General features: G+C 31.8%; 1 protein-coding gene across 5 annotated transcripts in view; it reads left to right on the top strand.

The window, feature by feature from the left end:
* alpha-Man-IIb (alpha-Mannosidase class II b) overlaps positions 1-17,579 on the top strand; it is a 184,857-nt gene that overhangs the window by 72,122 nt on the left and 95,156 nt on the right. For 4 of the 5 annotated variants that reach the window (XM_035881548.2, XM_035881546.2, XM_085657079.1 and 1 more), the window contains 2 exons: positions 2,409-3,004; positions 7,731-8,284. In XM_035881548.2, coding sequence (XP_035737441.1) covers positions 7,997-8,284 — 288 coding nt within the window. In that variant the 5' untranslated portion in view covers positions 2,409-3,004; positions 7,731-7,996. Of the gene's footprint in view, positions 1-2,408; positions 3,005-7,327; positions 7,659-7,730; positions 8,285-17,579 lie in introns of those variants that run through there. The other variant, XM_035881545.2, reaches the window with a different exon arrangement.

The raw sequence follows: 17,579 nt of genomic DNA, 5'->3' as shown, positions 1-17,579 counted from the left end.
CAAAAGAGAAAAATGGTAGCTGGGAGACAGATAGAGAAAGAGAGAGAGAGAGAGAGAGAGAGAGAGAGAAAAAAAGAGAAAGAGACGCAGACAAAGAGTAAGACGAAATAAAAACGTCGAGTAGCTTAGCTACTCTTCTACCTTCGATTCGTTCTATCTGTATCTCCTTTTCTCTCTCTCTCTCTCGCTCTCTCTCTTTTTTTTTTTCTTCTTTTTATCTGTCTCCCTTTCTCGTAGAGACTAAAAACGAGCTCTAAGCTCTTTAAAACTCTCCGGCGCCTACTGGAAAATCGGGTTTACATCGGCTCGACTGCCACGTACGAGCTTCGTTCAAAGTTTCCACGGCGTTTCCGTCCGGAAAAGGGCCACCCTTTCTCTTTCTCTCTCTCTCTCTTTCTCTCTCTCTCTCTCTCAGTCTATTTCTCTTCTTTCTCTTTTCGTTTCACCAGCTCTGTCTCATCCCTATACGCGAGATATTTCTCTCGTCCTTTCTCGTGAATATTTCTTTTTTTTTTTCTTTTACTTTTTTCTCTTCTTCTTCCTTCGTTTTCTTTCTTCTTTTCTTTTTTTCATTTTTATTCTTCTTTTTCTTTTCTCTTTTGTGTGTCTTTTTTTTCTTTTTTTTTTTTTTTTTCTTTTCATTTTAATACCTCTCTTTGTCTCTCCAACTCGTTTTACAGACTCTCTTCGCACCCTTCAACGAACTTTCCCTTCTCGCCTATCGCTATTACCGTTCCGTGAAACCACCCTTTAAAAGTACCATCTCTTTCGTCTCTTATCTTTTCAAAGCGATCGAGGATAAGAAAGGATTGTTGAAGAGAGGATACGTGCCGTTTTAATTGCGACGATCAAATTTTCATCATAAAAATCGTCCATCCTACGTTGGTTTTCTTAACGGTACTAATGATAATTCTTATCTAAAATATGTATCTCTAATTATGAATAATTTTAATTAAAATTCTTTCAAATAAGAATTTATTTTATTAACGTGATATTCGCATAGAGAATGTTTTGTCTAAGTTTTCTAATAAATCTATGTCGTCGTTCAATGATTTTCGTTTAATATATAACAATTTTTATCGTATAAATGACAAAATTTTATTAATATGATTTATCGCGTTTAAAACGTTCTATTCACAATTTCTAATAAATCTATGTCGTCGTTCAATGATCTTCATTTAATATATACAATTTTTATTTTTAAATGATAAAATTATTACGCTAATAATTTAAAGCAATAGTTTCATTCTGTGTAGTATGGTTTCTTCCTTTCCCTTCCCTCTTCAATTTTTTATCCTTTTTTTTTTAAACTGTTACGAGAAAGAAGAGAGAGAGAGAGAGAGAGAGAGAAGAGGAATGGTCGTTGATTGAATGAAGATAGCTATTCATGCTTTTAATTACGATCGATGGAGTACTTTTAATTGCACCAATAAACTTTCCATCGAGAGATCAGATATTCATAAATGAAAATCATCTTTGTCATTGTCTATCGTTATTTTCATCGATTAATATAGATGCATACACAGACACACACACACATATACACCTTGGTGTATTTATATAAATAAATATATACATATATATATATATATATATATATATATATAAGTATACAGACTTTAACATTTACAAAATAATGTTCACGTGTGTATGCTCACTAACTGGGGTGCATGACGATTATATTCTCCATTATCAGCGAAATAATTATAAAGTTCAAACAATGGTGTGCCTGGATTCTCGCAAAATATAGATTTCAACAAACAGTAACCTAACGAACGATCGTTTAATTCGAGGTTAATCGAGGGAATCGCCGTTATCAGATGCAAACATTCGCTTACGTGGCCAAACGTGTGAATTTATTTCTCTCGGCTAATTCGACGAGAAGACTGAGAGCGAGAATGGTGGGAGGGAAGGGGGGATGGATGGGTGCATTTGAATTGTCAAGCGTAAATTAGAATGAAATCAAATGCATTCGCATTGCTAATACATTAATACTCGTGGAAATAATCAATGAAAATGACGTAATTGTAAATTAAAAATTTCTTCATTAATTTCTATTGCTAATATCTAATAATTTATAGAATCTCATGTCAAAATAGATTATGAAATAACTTATTATTTTCTTTCGAAAGTATTCATAAATTTAATTGTTAAGTTTTCTTTTTTTTTTTTTTTTGTGGCTACATCATTTCAATATATAATCTTTTGTATACTTTATATTAAATCCACTTAAAATAATAATTTATACGAATTAATATTAACATAAATTTGCAATACTCGTTTAATGTATCTTCGAATCAAAGGAAGATAACACTTTTAAATGTTTCAATATAAAATATCTTATGAAACTTTATTTTCATTAATTATTTTGTAAAATTATAATAACATAAATGATTTTTCTCTTTTAGGTACTCCCAAGTTTTGATTATCGGAAAATTAAAACGTGAGAAGTTGTGTACGATCATCGTTTGGAAGGATAAAAAGTGAAAAAGAAATTAATGGAATGAATTTCGTCTAATGCCTGGTTGTCCATTAATGGCATAGAAGCACATTCTCTTTTCACCCTCCATTCATATTTCCTCTTTCATCTTTATCGAGAGGAGGGCGAGCCTATCGAGTGAGCCCCTATAAAGCACCCTCGACTCCATCGTCTTTCATCGTCATCGTCACCGTCATCGTCATCGACGTCGACGTCGACGTCGTCACCATCGTCGTCACTATCGTCGTTGAACAAAAGAGCTGCGTCAAGAACAGAAGGCTCAGCTTTGCTGAATCGTTGCTCTCCTCACCTAAAAGAAACCTGACGAGAGCATCCATCGATACTGCCCTCTTCGTTGTTACATCGCTTTGTTCTCTTCCTTCTTTCATCCTCATCCATCTCAACTTCCTTTTTATTTCTTTCTATACTCAAGAGGAAAGGGATAATTACACATCGAAAATCAATTTCGTCCGGACACCAAACCCAACCGGATTGAATTTATTGGCGAAACGAGCGATTTTTCAGGTGAATATAAATAAACTTTTTTTTATTCTTCTTTCCTAAGCGATTTGTTCATTTTTCTATTGTTTATCTATTTTATCTTATTGAACCTATTGCATATACACAGTATAATATATACAGTATATATATGTATGTATGTATATATGTATGTCGTAGATAGGTTGCATACGAAATCGTGAACGATAAAACAGTGACAAGCGATGATTAAGGGTAGGTTTCAGTCTAGCATTGTAGAAAAAAGGTTTTTTTTTTTTTTTTTTTGAAATTTTCTTTCTACAACTAAATATACAATTCAATATCTTTTTACATATTATATTTGCAACATATAAATTTTTCTTTTTCTTTTTTTTTCTTTTTAATTGATACATTGAAAGCATTAAATATTGACAACGTGCCGTTTTGAATAATTATGCTCCACAAATTTTTATTGAACGATGGGACTTATAGCTATATGCGATTTAATTTGGAAATAAAACAAATCAAACATATTTTTAAGTTGCATGAAATATCCGACGAAGTGTATTTATAACAAAAGTAAAAAAGAGAAAAGCATTTTTTTTATCATTTCAATCTTTGCATATTTTTGCTATTTTCCCTTCTAAATTAATGGAATTAATTTGAAATATATTAAATATATTAATGAATTTATTAATAAATTTCATTCCCTAAATAAAATTTGGCAAAACTGAATATATTACTCATTTTTCACTCTCCGCGAAAATATATATTCTTTAATTGAAAAAAAAAATTGATTTATATAAATCAATTAATTCTTGAGATATTTGTTTCATCAATTTGTAAAATTATATTTGAGGAAACATGCGTTTAGAATCACTACTGCAGATGAAGAAATACGTGCTATAATGCAACGAAAGTAGAAATGTAGCAGCTTATGGTTAAGGAACTTTGATAATTTATAGAATTTCAAAAATTTCTTTTCAACTGTATATTTTGGACACATCAAAGAAGTGAAAAATCTAAAGAAAAAAAAAAAAAAACAAAAAGAAAAGAAAAGAAAGAAAAATCGATTTTTTTACAGTTCAAAATTAAAAAAAAAATAAATACATTTTTCTCAACGAAATATAAAACATTGATTTTTCATAAATCAAACTCGTTGAAACCGACGATGACTTCGAAAACAAAAAAAAAAAAAAAAGACAAAAAAGGAAAAAAAGAGATATTATAATTCATTATTTCGTTTTCAATCGACAAATCTCAACATGTGTGGTAATTTTTTCTTCGCGTATGAAGGAAGTGAAAAACCTAAAAAAAAAAAAAAGAGAAGTAGAAAATCGATATTTCGAAAGTTTTAGAACGAAACATCCCCTTAAGCGATCCTGGGAGAGGAAATTTCGAATCGTTTGAAAGCTGTAGGAAAGGTAGATGAATAGGTTATAGATAATGAATATAATCGATAAAGGTTCTTTAAATGACGCGTTTTTCTATACGATCGCGCATATGAACTTTGAACTATATCTATTTTCAATTCTTAATCTCGTTAATGATAGATCATATTTCGTAATTTCTTTTATTGTACGTTCATCTACAAAGATATCCTGACTTCAAATATTTTTTTATCCCTTTTTCTTTTTTTTTTTTCTTTTTTCAATAATTTTAATAGGACTCGTATATTTCTCAGCTCAGTTTTTAGAAAAAAAAAAAAAAAAGAAAAAAGAAAATGTCGATTAAAGGCTTCTTTCTAAAGAAAGAAAAAAGAAAAAGAAAATTAGAAAATTGAAAAATTCGATTGCAAGAGGGAAACAGCGTATTAATTTTCTCACGGCAATATTTTTCGGATTTCATTCTCAAAACTGAAACAAAAAAATATAATGAGAGTATTAAGGAGAGATGTAAAGACGATATTGTTCAAGTTTGTTCGAAATACAAAACGTTCGGTAATTAGTATGGTATTATAAGAAACGTGACATGATATATCGCCAAGTTATAAAGGCGGCTAAGTGAAAACCAGCAACTTCGCGTCGGCAGCAGTATCCTTTTATTTCTTCTTAAGAGAAAAAAAAAAAGAATAAATAAATAAATAAATAAATAAGAAAAGTAAATTCTTAAACAAGCGTAAGCTCTTTTATGCTGGCTTATTTTCTTTTTTTTTTTTTTTCTTTTTTTATGTCGTGACTCTTTAAACATACATATCACGCATTTTATTTCAAATATTTATATTATCTAACTATTTTTATTATATTTCCCAAATATTCCCATTCTTATTATATTTTTTAAATACTTCTATTTTTCTTTTTTTTTCTTTTTTTTTTTTTTTTTTTCTTTTTTATAACTAATTCAAAATAGCTACGAACCTACGCTCCATCGCTTTTAATCAAATCGCAAAATTCGGACAAACAATTTTGATTCATCGAATAAATTTCCTCTCTCTGTTATTATCGTGAGCGAGAAAGAGAGAGTGTGTGTGTGTTTGTGTTTGTGTGTGTGTGTATGTATGTGTATACTATAGCAGGAGTTATAGGGATATCGATTAAGCGTTTGATGTTCAGCGACTTCACGTCAAAACGGTCAGTCATAATTTTCGCGGACGTTTAATCAAGCTACACACACTGCACCCGTTCATAATTCATACTAGATGTTGTTCTCCATCCTCCATCCCTCTCCTTTGCCACAATCAAACAATCACTTCTTCTCTCGTATAACGAACACGATTCGACTTCGTTTAAGTTTATCGCGATCGTAAGAACAATGGTTAACACTGTGAAAATATTTTCTATAATAACTCATACTGTTTATAGACGTATATATTCGTTACTGAAAAATAAAAAAGTAAAAGAATAATTTCAAAGGAATTAAAATATTTCTATAACTTTTTCCTTTCGAAGTTCTTACAAAAAAAAAAAAAAGAAAATCAAATGTCCGTTTATGCAAAACCATTTCATTAATTCACTCGCTCTTTTATTAGACGCCATAAATTATCGTATTTCTTTATTAATTTATGACATACATCATATAAGACGTAAATTTAAATTCCGTAAAAATACAGATCGTAAAAATTCTTTAATTGATTTATGAACTTTTTTATAGATCACGATCGTTTATTAATTAAGAATTTAGACTCGTTCTATCATTATAAAATATATCCTATAAATCATTATAAAATATATCCTAGATATATATATATATATACATATGTATGTATATGTATAAAGTAATAATTAAAAAAAGCGTTTGATCTTTGACACGATCATACGAATCCTTTAAAAACAATCCTATATTAATAATTATTCAAAGAGAAACTCGAATCACGATTCGTAAAGAATATTACGAAAGATTCGAAATCGTTATACTTCTACTTAATTATAGTAAACTTGAAAGAACAATAATAAAACGCAAACTGTTCGAGTTTAACGGAATAAAGATGAGAAAGAGAGAGAGAGAGAGAAAGAGTAGAAGAAATAGGCGAAAGGTCAAAGTTAGTGGATCGAAGTACGAATGTGAAAGCGCTTGCTCGCGACCCACTTAAATTCTTGAAAAAGCGGAAAGGAGTACTTCGTGACATGAGAACTCGCGAACATTCGAGAAATAGAAAGAAAGAAAAAGATAAAGAGGTGTAGGTGGGAGGTGGATAAGGAAAGACAGAGATAGAAAGAGAGAGAGAGAGAGAGAGAGAGAGAGAGAGAGAGAGAGAGAGAGAAAGAGAAGGTCGTCCGTTGGCACGACCTTGTCTTTCCTGTTATATCTGGCCAACCTTCGAGGTAAAACACTAGCGAAGAGAGAATGACGTAGAGGATTTACGAGCAATCGATCTTTCTCTCTTCTTTCTCTATCTTTTTCTCTCACACATACATACATAAAAACAGACGTACCTGTATATCGTACCTATGCTTATAAGAAAGAGAAAGATAGAATCGGGACTTTCGTGAATGAACACCGAAATAGACGATCGAATTATATTATCTTCGAAGGTTATCGTCGGGAATAAAAGTAGAGCGTAGAAAACTCAAGAAGGAAAAACTTTACTACTTCCTCTTTTTTTTTTTTATTTCCTTTTATTTTTTTTTCCTTCCTTTTTCTTTTCTTTTTTTTTCTTTTTTTTTTTTCTTTTTTTTTTTTGCAACTCTCTATTTGTCGGTCGATACGTTGTAGGAAGTTATAGTCGATAAAAGTACGAACATTATACTAACTATCGCAGTGACGGTCACGTTTGCATGTTTTATGGACGTATTCCGAGTATTACATATAATATACATACATACATATATATATATATATATGTATATATATATATATATGTATGTATGTATATCGAACGGATTGAAGACAAAGCGACGTTGAGTACAGTAATAAGGAAATGTATGTTGATCAATGAGCATTGTGAAAAGTTATGAACTTGTGATTAATTGTAACTAAACATAACGTGTATATAACGAGTAAAAATTGTAAATGGTTAATACAATTTATAAATTATATAACATATATATGGCGTAGAATATGTAAGAAGTAGGATATACGTATATAGACTGTATAAAAATTTGTACATATATAAGAAAGAAATTAGTAATTCGAAAGTTTTAATGTAAAATAGGAACAAGTGAATGATTGTTGTGAATTATTGTTGTTTATTACACACGGATATTTTGTTCGGAGATAGATCATCGATTTGATATTTCAATATAATGTCAATTTATCTTTATAGGTAACTATTAAATTACTTCTTTCATTTATTTTCCATTATCTTACACGATTATTCCTTTTTATTTTTTTACAGATTGCTGCGTTTACACGGCAAGCGTGTCCCATGAAGTCGACGGACGACGTTACGAGAGTAGTCGAGGAGTTGAGGTTCATACCAATCGACGCGAGACAAGGAGTTCGTTCGATGGGCGAAAGGTGAATATTGAAGTGAAAGAGAAACGAAGAAACGAGAAAAAAGTGGAAGAGGAAGAGGAAGAAGAAGAGGAAGAAGAAGAAAAAAAAGAGGAAGAAGAAGAAGAAGGAAGAAAAGGAGAGAGAAGAAGAAGAAAATTCGACAAGATGTATAAAATCTTACGTCGAGGTTCTGGACGTCTATTCGTCTTATGCGTTGTCGTACTATCTCTCCTTCTCTGTCTTTATTACGTGAATCAGGCCCAAGCACCGTCCACCGCCTCGTCGGCGGCCATTTTAAACGAGGAACTTCGATACGATCGAAGCTTGACATCTATCACACCGGATTACAGCGAAGTACCAGATTCTAGGATATCATTGGCCACTTGTCCTGTCACCGAATCACGACACGCTGACATCGATGCACAGCGAGAATTTGAGAAGTTCGATTTCCAGGTAAACGATCATATTCATTTACACATTATATAATCTTTCGCTATCTTTTTTCTTTTTCGTTTTTAAATATCCTAAATTGTGCACGAAACTGAAAAGAAATCTTGCGGAGGACAATTAAATCAAATTCAATTAGCAATTAAATCTCTGAACGATCTGTGACTACGTCACAATGGTATGATATTCAATTCATTCATCGTTTCGTTTATTTTCGATACGTCTTATTTATTGTCCAATTAACAATTGTCTCCGTAAATAACGCAATAGAATCAAAAATACGTGTGATGAAAGAATAGTTTTTTTTTTTCATTCTGATTAATTAGGATCTGATTCCTTCAGCTGGACTTTCTTTTCAGTTTTGCACAGTACATAACGGGGGAAAAAAAAATTAAAATTAAAATTAACACATGTCACAAAAATAATGTCACTTTATCAAAATTCATTTTGATATATCTTATTCAGAATATTGAATATTTAATTGTAAACGTTTGAATGTTCATTTAGAAAGAATACAAATTAGAATAACGTGTTCTAGGTTGGAAGAATCAATGGGTTTGATTTTTTATACCGTTGCTGATAATGATCGATTGACTTTTAACCCTAGTCGTGCCTATTGGGTTATAAGATACCCCGGACCAACTTTGAGTTCAGTTAAAACAATTTACGCATTGCATGATTCATGATATCATTTTTTTTTTTTTTTTTTTTTATAATGACAGAATTGGAAATGTGTTTTCAAAACAACTGATTATTATTTCCGAGGCTTCAAAGAGTATACAGAATTTTTTTTAAATCAAAATTATTCCATTCTGTATAAATGACACAGCTGTTCAAAATGCCTATGGTGTAGCGCACCCCAAGTGCACAACTAGAAATTATTTTGAGGTGTGCACAATTAGGGTTAATACATCTGTGTTGACGCACACATGCGTAATCTCAGATATTTACAGTACTATCTCCTAAATGTATGTCGACACACGTGTGCAACCTCAGGTATCTACAGTATTTTCTCCGAAGGGTTACATATCCCTATTGGATAATATCTGTCCCTAGGAATTCCTTGGATAATCATTAAGAAAACGAATAGATAAAAAACACATTACCACCTTTGTCCAAGTTTAAGCACTGTTAGTAAAGTACTTAGTTTTTGATAACATGTGTCGAGCCAAATACCTATTCTTCAAATATCACCCATGGGTCCACAAGTTTACCCAGGACAAAGGATCATACATGAGATTAGTTAAACATTTCGAACGAACTATCCCGACACACCGAATAGCAATAAAAATATCGTTTTCCCGTTCCAGATATTTTTTACTTAAATTCCTCCCTTTCCATTTACCTTTCCTAAATCATTAATGCATTTATGATTAATACGAAAGAAATCTGCGAACAGTCAGATCCAAGCATTCACATTCATTAATAAGACAACCAAGTTTTATCGATATCACTGGCTATGTCTCTCAAATGGAGATATCCAGGACAAACTAAATTGTAGCAGTCAAACCTTACATACTTCCAACTCTCAACATTCAAACCTCCGAGTCTTATTACATTAATGGTTATCACTTCTTAGAAATAGCCAACAAGATTAACTACACGTTACTTGTACTCATCAACGGTTGTATCATACTACGACAAATATACTATGATAACTACAATTCACATTATATACCTATTGTCTCGCGTCTATTTATGAGCTTCACAAGATCCTTCAAAAGAATTCACGTTCTCTCATTATTTTGCGGGAATGCGGCGAGCGGTATTTTGCTGACGACCTTCAATGATATCTTAGCCTAATGCTCTCCTCCCTTCTCCTCCTAACCCTTATTCATAGTGACCAGTTGGTCTATAATTTTGACGATTAGGAAGAGACGAGGGAACTTTTTCCATGCGAATCAACTATCATCGCTGATCCGATACATATCTAAAAACATTCTCGTAATTGCAACCCTTACCACCCAACAATCTATTTTAATATTTAACGAATATTGATTAATTTTTTTGTTTACAACTCCATTAAATTATTACAATAACAATGATAGAGAGAACATTTTTATCCAGCAATATTGATCGTGTAAATTACTCGATCAAGAAAATTTGTCTCCGTCGAAATGTTAAGGAGGAAAAAAAAAGAAAAAATCAAGGAGGACACCCATGTCGCCATCCTTTCCCTTCGATTTATCGACTCGAATAATCCACGAAAAACTTTCCCGTAACCATACTTTTTCAACCTAAAAGAAATATATTCCTTCGGTGATGGCCGGAGAGGACCGTGACGATTAATTTTACTTTCTACACGCCGCGAGTCTTGGTAACGTAGCTCGTCGTTACGAATGAACCAGTTTCATCGTTGTCTTCCAACGTTGGAGTTGGAAGAAAAAGAGAGAGAGAGAGAGAGAGAGAGAGAGAGAGAGAGAGGAAAAGAGGGAATGGACGGGAGGGGGAGGGGAGAAAGAAAAAAACATAAAAGAGAAGAACGAAGTACAGTCGTTTTGAAAGTACCGCGTCATTAGCCACGGAACTTTCCTTTCTTCCGGTCTTCACCGCAATGGCGGGGAAAGGGTCGTAAAGAGTGAGAGGAGGAAGAGGAGAGAAGGAGAAAGGGAGAAGGGGAAAAAGGTAGAGAGTGCTTCCTTTGAGTTTTGCTGATTTAATGGCCGACGAGTCGCTCTCATAAAGGCATTTTTCTTTTCCGCGACGATATTCCTTTTCTCGAACGAATAGAAAGAGAAAAAGGGTGAAGGGCGGAGGGAAAAATGATCGACTATAGTTACTCTTTACGTTATTCTTTTTTTTTTTTCTTTGCATTTCTTTATCTTTTTATTTATCTTTTGCGTTCTCTTTAACCGAAGTGCTTTATTATTTTCTTTTTCATTTGCTTATTCTCTTTCTCTCGTTCTCTTTGTTGAACGATCATATCTCATTCTTATCAATAGGATTCTCATCGACGTTAGACAATTTCAAAGAATCAATTTCTTGTAAAATCATAGATATTTATCTTGAAAAATAAAAGAAACAAAAGACGACGTTTATCTAATGATTCCGATAATTGACACAATCGATCGTTAAGAGATGGCAATGGGTAAAAGACATAGGGGATTAATTGAATGAAACGGAAGAAATTTTATGGAGTTCAATGAAGCATTAATTCAACATTAGGAAAGTGATAACATACTGTAGTTTCATGTTCGGCCATGTTGAACTAACCTAAAGGCACCGTAGTAATCTAGAGAGGCTTGCCAGCATCTGGCAAGTAGTAATATTCGGAATAGTCGAGGCCTCATAGCCTCTCTCTCTCTCTCTCTCTCTCCCTTTCTCATTCTCTCTACAGTACTGAATCGTTCATGAGCCGGTATTGCGATTTTGAGTGGCCAAAGACCGTTTCTGCTATTTCGCAATGGCGGCGAACTAACACGCTGCCTGGAACTATTGCAATGCCCTCGGATTTGACTTCAACGAGTCGATGACTATACAATCCGTACCAACGGATCAGAGACCGAGAAAGCTCTCGCCTCCAACAGGTACATGCTGGCTTACAATTGCAATTTCGAAGTCTGTTTGTGGCCTCGTAATGATAGCTTTTGTGAAATTAGAGTTTCCTTGAGTTCCGTTTCGCACTATTACCGACATTGACATATTTATTGCAATTAGTGATATTTATCGGTTCCATATTACATTCTCTTTAAAATTTTCTTAACGCTTCGAAAATTATCCCAACGATTATTGTTATCTCTAAGAGATTATTTATTCACGTCGCAATTATTTATTTCCGTCAATATTTGGAATCATATTAATCGCTATTATATCGATCTATTGATAAAACATGCCTATTTCGTTATCGTTGATATTATAATTAATAATTTTCGTGTAAAAAATGATTTACTCTTATAAATATTGTTTTATTGATTGCCTCGATTGAACGTTTATTATTTAAAGCTTAATTAATAGTAATTAATTCTCATTATTATTATTATTATTGTTATTATTATTATTATTAATAATAATATTATTATTATTATCGAACTGTGCCAAGCAATATATCGTGATTGATCGCAATGTAAAAATAATTTTATGTAGCTCGTTTAAACGTAGAGCGATAAGAAGGTAACCGTGGAATTTGATCGCGACAACACAAAGGAACGTTCCACTTACCAAGTTCGATCTTTCATTTCTCTTTGCCGGTTCGTAGCGATAGCACGTTTCTTCGCGCATGTTTTTCGAATTAAGCGATAACGAGAAATAGCTTCAATGTTACACCGATTTCGTTGCTCTCATTCTATCACGAGTTATTATGAGCCGATTTATTTTTCTTTTATAACGAATAAAACTAGCTCATTTCTTGTTGCGAACCAATTATATAAGAGATCTGTTTTTATACGATCGTTCATTTTATTTTCTTCAACAGAAATTTCTTTATTTTCTATTTCATCTAACAACATCCAAATACGTTTATTTATGATTACATTTTTTATAGTTGTTATTCTGTCCTTAATAATTATTGTAAATAAGAGCATATCTATACCCTTGAAAGTCCGTTGAACTTTCTCACAAGAGTAATTTATGGGTGCTCTTGAAAAATTCATTGGACATCTGCCAAGGGACAAACGTAGGATAAATAATATATGATACAGAATTTTGTCTGATTTTTAAATATCTTTTCATGTATGATTTACAGAATACATTTTATGTATGATTTACAGAATTTTCTTAAGCCGAATAATAAATATAAGAGATATTATAGATCAGAGATTTATTATAGTTCAAGAGATTTATAGATGAAAAGATTTATATGTTTATCTTCGATCTAGAGATAGTTATTTTTTCCCTCATAAATAATGCAAACACCTGGTATAAAGTATCGTCCATGAAATTATTTAAAAATATTTGAGACGAATATTCTGGACAGGAATATACCCGACCAATTAAAAATCAGTTCTGCTCTTTTTTCATGTTGCACGAAACTATCCTATATTTTATTTTTTCCTTAAGGCTGTTCATAATCTTTCGTTCGAAGCGTGTGTGCGACGTGAGCGACAAGTGTGGACAAATTATGAACTACGAGCGCAACAGGGGTATAGACCATTCTCACCACGTGCCCATCGTATTGATATATAAGCTTGTGTAGTTTATATCTTTCTCACCCATAACATAAGAGTCAGATTAGTGTAGGTTGAAGAATTAGCGTGTTAGTAGGCTACTTATATTCTTCAGTCTTTCATATTTATATTCTTCTTTGATGATAGCATGTCTTGCAGTAATCCGTTTTAAATAGAGCTCGCACAGTACCGGTATACATTTTCTTTTTTTTTCCTTTTTTTTTTTTTACGACAAATCCATAGAGAATAATAAATATAATTCATAAAATATGTTAACTAGTAATAATTTAAATTTACAACAAGAAAAAAAAAGATTTCGTCGATTATTTTATTAAAAAATAATAATTACGAATTTATGTTATATATTACTTCAATAAAAATCAAAGCATGCGTTTTTGTTTTCACATTAATTATAAGGTAGAATTTTTAGTGATATTATTCTTATGGTTTTCCCTATAGAACTAGTCCAGTTTATTTTATTACTATTATTATTGTCGCTATAATAATAATACATGGTGTAATAATATAATATAAAATACAATAACAATAATATATTTAAAAAGTAATAAATAAAAAAATTGAATGTAAAAGATATATTTAAATATTATATACATTAGATACATTCTTCATTATTATAGTAAAGTCAATGGTGATATGTTATTATTTTGAAATCAAGGATTTAAGAATATCTTATTTCCAATTGTTTTCGCATACGGATGAAAAGTCTAAAACTTTTTTCTAAATATTCTTTTATTTTGAGAAATTTTAATATGTACGATAATTATTTACTATAATTACTTACTAAGATTCTTTCGCTGATTCCTTCCTGGTGTTTTTTCAAGTTTCCGAAATAAAATGAGCCAACATGAGCTTCTCCTTTGGAATAACTTGAAAAACGATAAATTGTTGTTACATTTATCTATTTAATAAACAGTGACTTCGGCATAGTTGACTAGATCAATGAATCATTTTTCATAACAGATTAAACGTTTCGCAAAATCAATGAGTGATATAAACAAAAACGGAATAAAAATAAACGCGAGTATAATGAATCAATGATACGATTATAAGGCAGGAAAACAAGAAGTGATAACGAACGAAAATAAAACAAAAACAGCGTCTTATATTCGTCATCGTATCCTATTAGTATTGGGTATATCTGGGTAGTCACGTGTGTAAATTACCGAGGACACGATTCGTTGAGAACTCGCACAAAAAACCATCACACGAGGTGACTCATGGAAAGCTCTCGTAAAGGAAGGCAGATCTTTGAGAAACATCAGCGAGTGTGGACTGGTTATATCGTATTTATCTTCCTGGTTGAAATATACTCTTTCTTCTTTCGTTATTGTAAATCACCATCATCATATATAATGTAGGATGTACGTACATGATGTATATTATATTTTTATATATATATATATATATATATATATATATTTCTTCTACTACTTCTTCTTTCTATCATCATTATTATTATTATATATCATCATAGTAGAGTAGTAATAGTAGTAGTAGTAATAATAATAATATAAAGTAGACTAGTTCTGTTGAGAAAACCGCAGAAAATAATATCGCTTGGAGTTCTATTTCGTTGATAGTGCAAAAATCAACTCACAAGTTTGGATTTTTATCAAAATGATATATAAATATTTATGAAATACTATTTGTGAGAAAATAAACGACGAAATTATCGAACGATAATAAAAGTTGCCGTAACTTTTTCCGTATGAGCATTACAAAACATGTTTATGCTTGCATTTAGAATGGTTCGAATAATCCGAGATAGTGTCTGCACACAAGCAACAAGGTAAATCGGCTAGTTCATGGAAACAATATACGACCGCTCAAGCATGTATATGGTAATCAGTAGTAAGAGCTTCGTCTCTTTTACCGCAACTTTCAAGAGGCGCCACTATACGAAACTTATTTTTTCAGGAAATACATCATTGCTTAAGCTAAACTATGATTCTAAGCATAATTCTTGATCGACTTTGGCGAACATAGTCTTATCTTTGACGATGATCATCACAAACGAAAAGATTTTTGCAAATTGTTCAAAAAGAATCGTACCAAAAAATGCTATTTTTTTTCTTTTGGGAGAATAATTTATGCATGAAAAGAAAGACTGTTTTCAAAATTTGAAGAATCTAATTCAATCTTTATCTTCAAGATGAGATATTGCTCATCCGTTTAAACGTTTAGTATTAACTAATCAAAGATTATTTTAATGGTCGAATCTAAAAAAATTGTCTTTTAAGAGTTGCGATATCTATTTTATATAATTCGACGAAACGATCACAAATGTTATAATTCATAGAGATCAATGCGAGTCTCAATTAATACACTTATAGAAATACACGGAATTATAACTGTATCACAACTTAGAGATCTATATTAATTGCATCGTTTGTAATATTGTTGAATATAAACTTTATCTATGAACAAACAAATTGGAGAATTAGTTTTGCAGAATTAATTTAGTTCAAGACAAATGGGAACTATGCGCAATAACTATAGAACAGATTTCTAACACGTACAATCGAATATACTGGAATTATTTATCGTATCGTACAGATTTTATTCGAACAATTTTCCGACATCTTCGTCATGATAAAAATTATTTTTATTAAATTAAAATATACGAAAAAAATTGCATCCATCAAAATAACTTTTACGTTAATGCTACGACTACGCTGACGATAACAAAAAAGAAAAGAAAGGGAAAAGAAAAGAAAACAAAAAATAATAATAATTTTATTTAAAATCCTTCCTTCTTAATTATTAACACTTCCCAAGGATATCGATTATTGTACTGACCTAAATATACATAGATACATTTATTTATTTCCTTTTGTTCGAATCTAACTAAGAAATATATTCATTGCAAAGGAGACAATATTAATGCCATTAAAAAAAAGTAGGAAAAATAGAGAAAAAGGTCGAATGAAGAGTTAGCGAGATATCATTAATTATATTAACGATGCCACCAACGGCCTCTTGACGTAAGCCACTTTAATGACATTAACGTCACCCATAATTATTACTAATGTCGAGCGCGTACTCAACGAATAAGAGAGAAGGAGAGAGGAAGGAGGGAAGATCTCACCCGTTCATTCGGGAGTCGTGTGTCACGGCACATACATAGATCACGTAACGTTACGTGCTACGAGGGACCAAGAGGAAAGTAGACGTAGATATACGTTCTCTCTCTCTCTCTCAATCTCTCTCTTTCTCTCTCTCTCTTTCTCTTTCTCTCCCTCTTTCTCATTCGTTCACTCACGTATACTTCATATACGCGCGATTGTGTCCGAGAAAACACGTCGAGAGCACGGCCTCGTTCTCGTATTTCGGCTCGAATTCAAACCGAAAGCGACAAAATATGTATGTCGCGTGTCCCAAACCCCTGACATGCATGTATATAGTCAGAAGAAAGATGGAAAGAGAAGTTAGAATTGGGGAGGGGGGAGGGAGAAGGATATAGAAAGAGAAAGAGAAAGAGAGAGACTGTCGAGAGGTCGCAGAAATGTCAGTGAATAACGTAAACGAACGTTCCGTCGAGTATCATTTCACGTGAAGCAATGATAATTATTGAACGACACACACAAACACACATACATACATGCACTCATTCGTAACATGCTATTTAACATTGAAATCATTCAAGCTTATCACAGCATCCGTATTATTATATTGCGCTCACATTTCTATAAGAAAATTCTTGAATCAATCTTAATTAATATATTCTTCGAGCGAGTATTCATCAATTCTATCTTTCTTTTTTTCTTCTTTTCTTTCTTCCATAACAGCTACATTTTCAAAACGAACGTTTTTATTCATAATTTTCTTCTCTTTTTTATTTTATTCTTATATTTTATTTCTCTTACAATTAAATTATATGCATAGTTGTTAAGCTTGTTATATTAAAATTAACTTGAAAAAGTCGATTGTTTTCAAAAAAAAAAAATATTTATTCAATTAATCGAGAAACGATAAGAAAGTAGATAATACGAGGAATAATGTAATCTCGATTAAGAATTAACGAGGTATAAACGACGAACGGGAATTTGGAAGTTTTCTTTCGTGAAAGTTAAGAAAGCGTATTATATTATATTTCCTTCCATTCTCTCTCTCTCTCTCTCTCTCCCTCTCTCCTTCTCCCTCTTTTTTTCCGCTTTCATTTTTATCGCGATTGTTCA

The sequence above is a fragment of the Vespa mandarinia genome, chromosome 5 (assembly GCF_050613455.1).
Source record: "Vespa mandarinia isolate Hongniang chromosome 5, ASM5061345v1, whole genome shotgun sequence".
Taxonomy (NCBI): Eukaryota; Metazoa; Arthropoda; class Insecta; order Hymenoptera; family Vespidae; genus Vespa; species Vespa mandarinia.
Note: the sequence above shows the minus strand (reverse complement) of the source record. Positions and strands in the feature narration are given on the sequence as shown.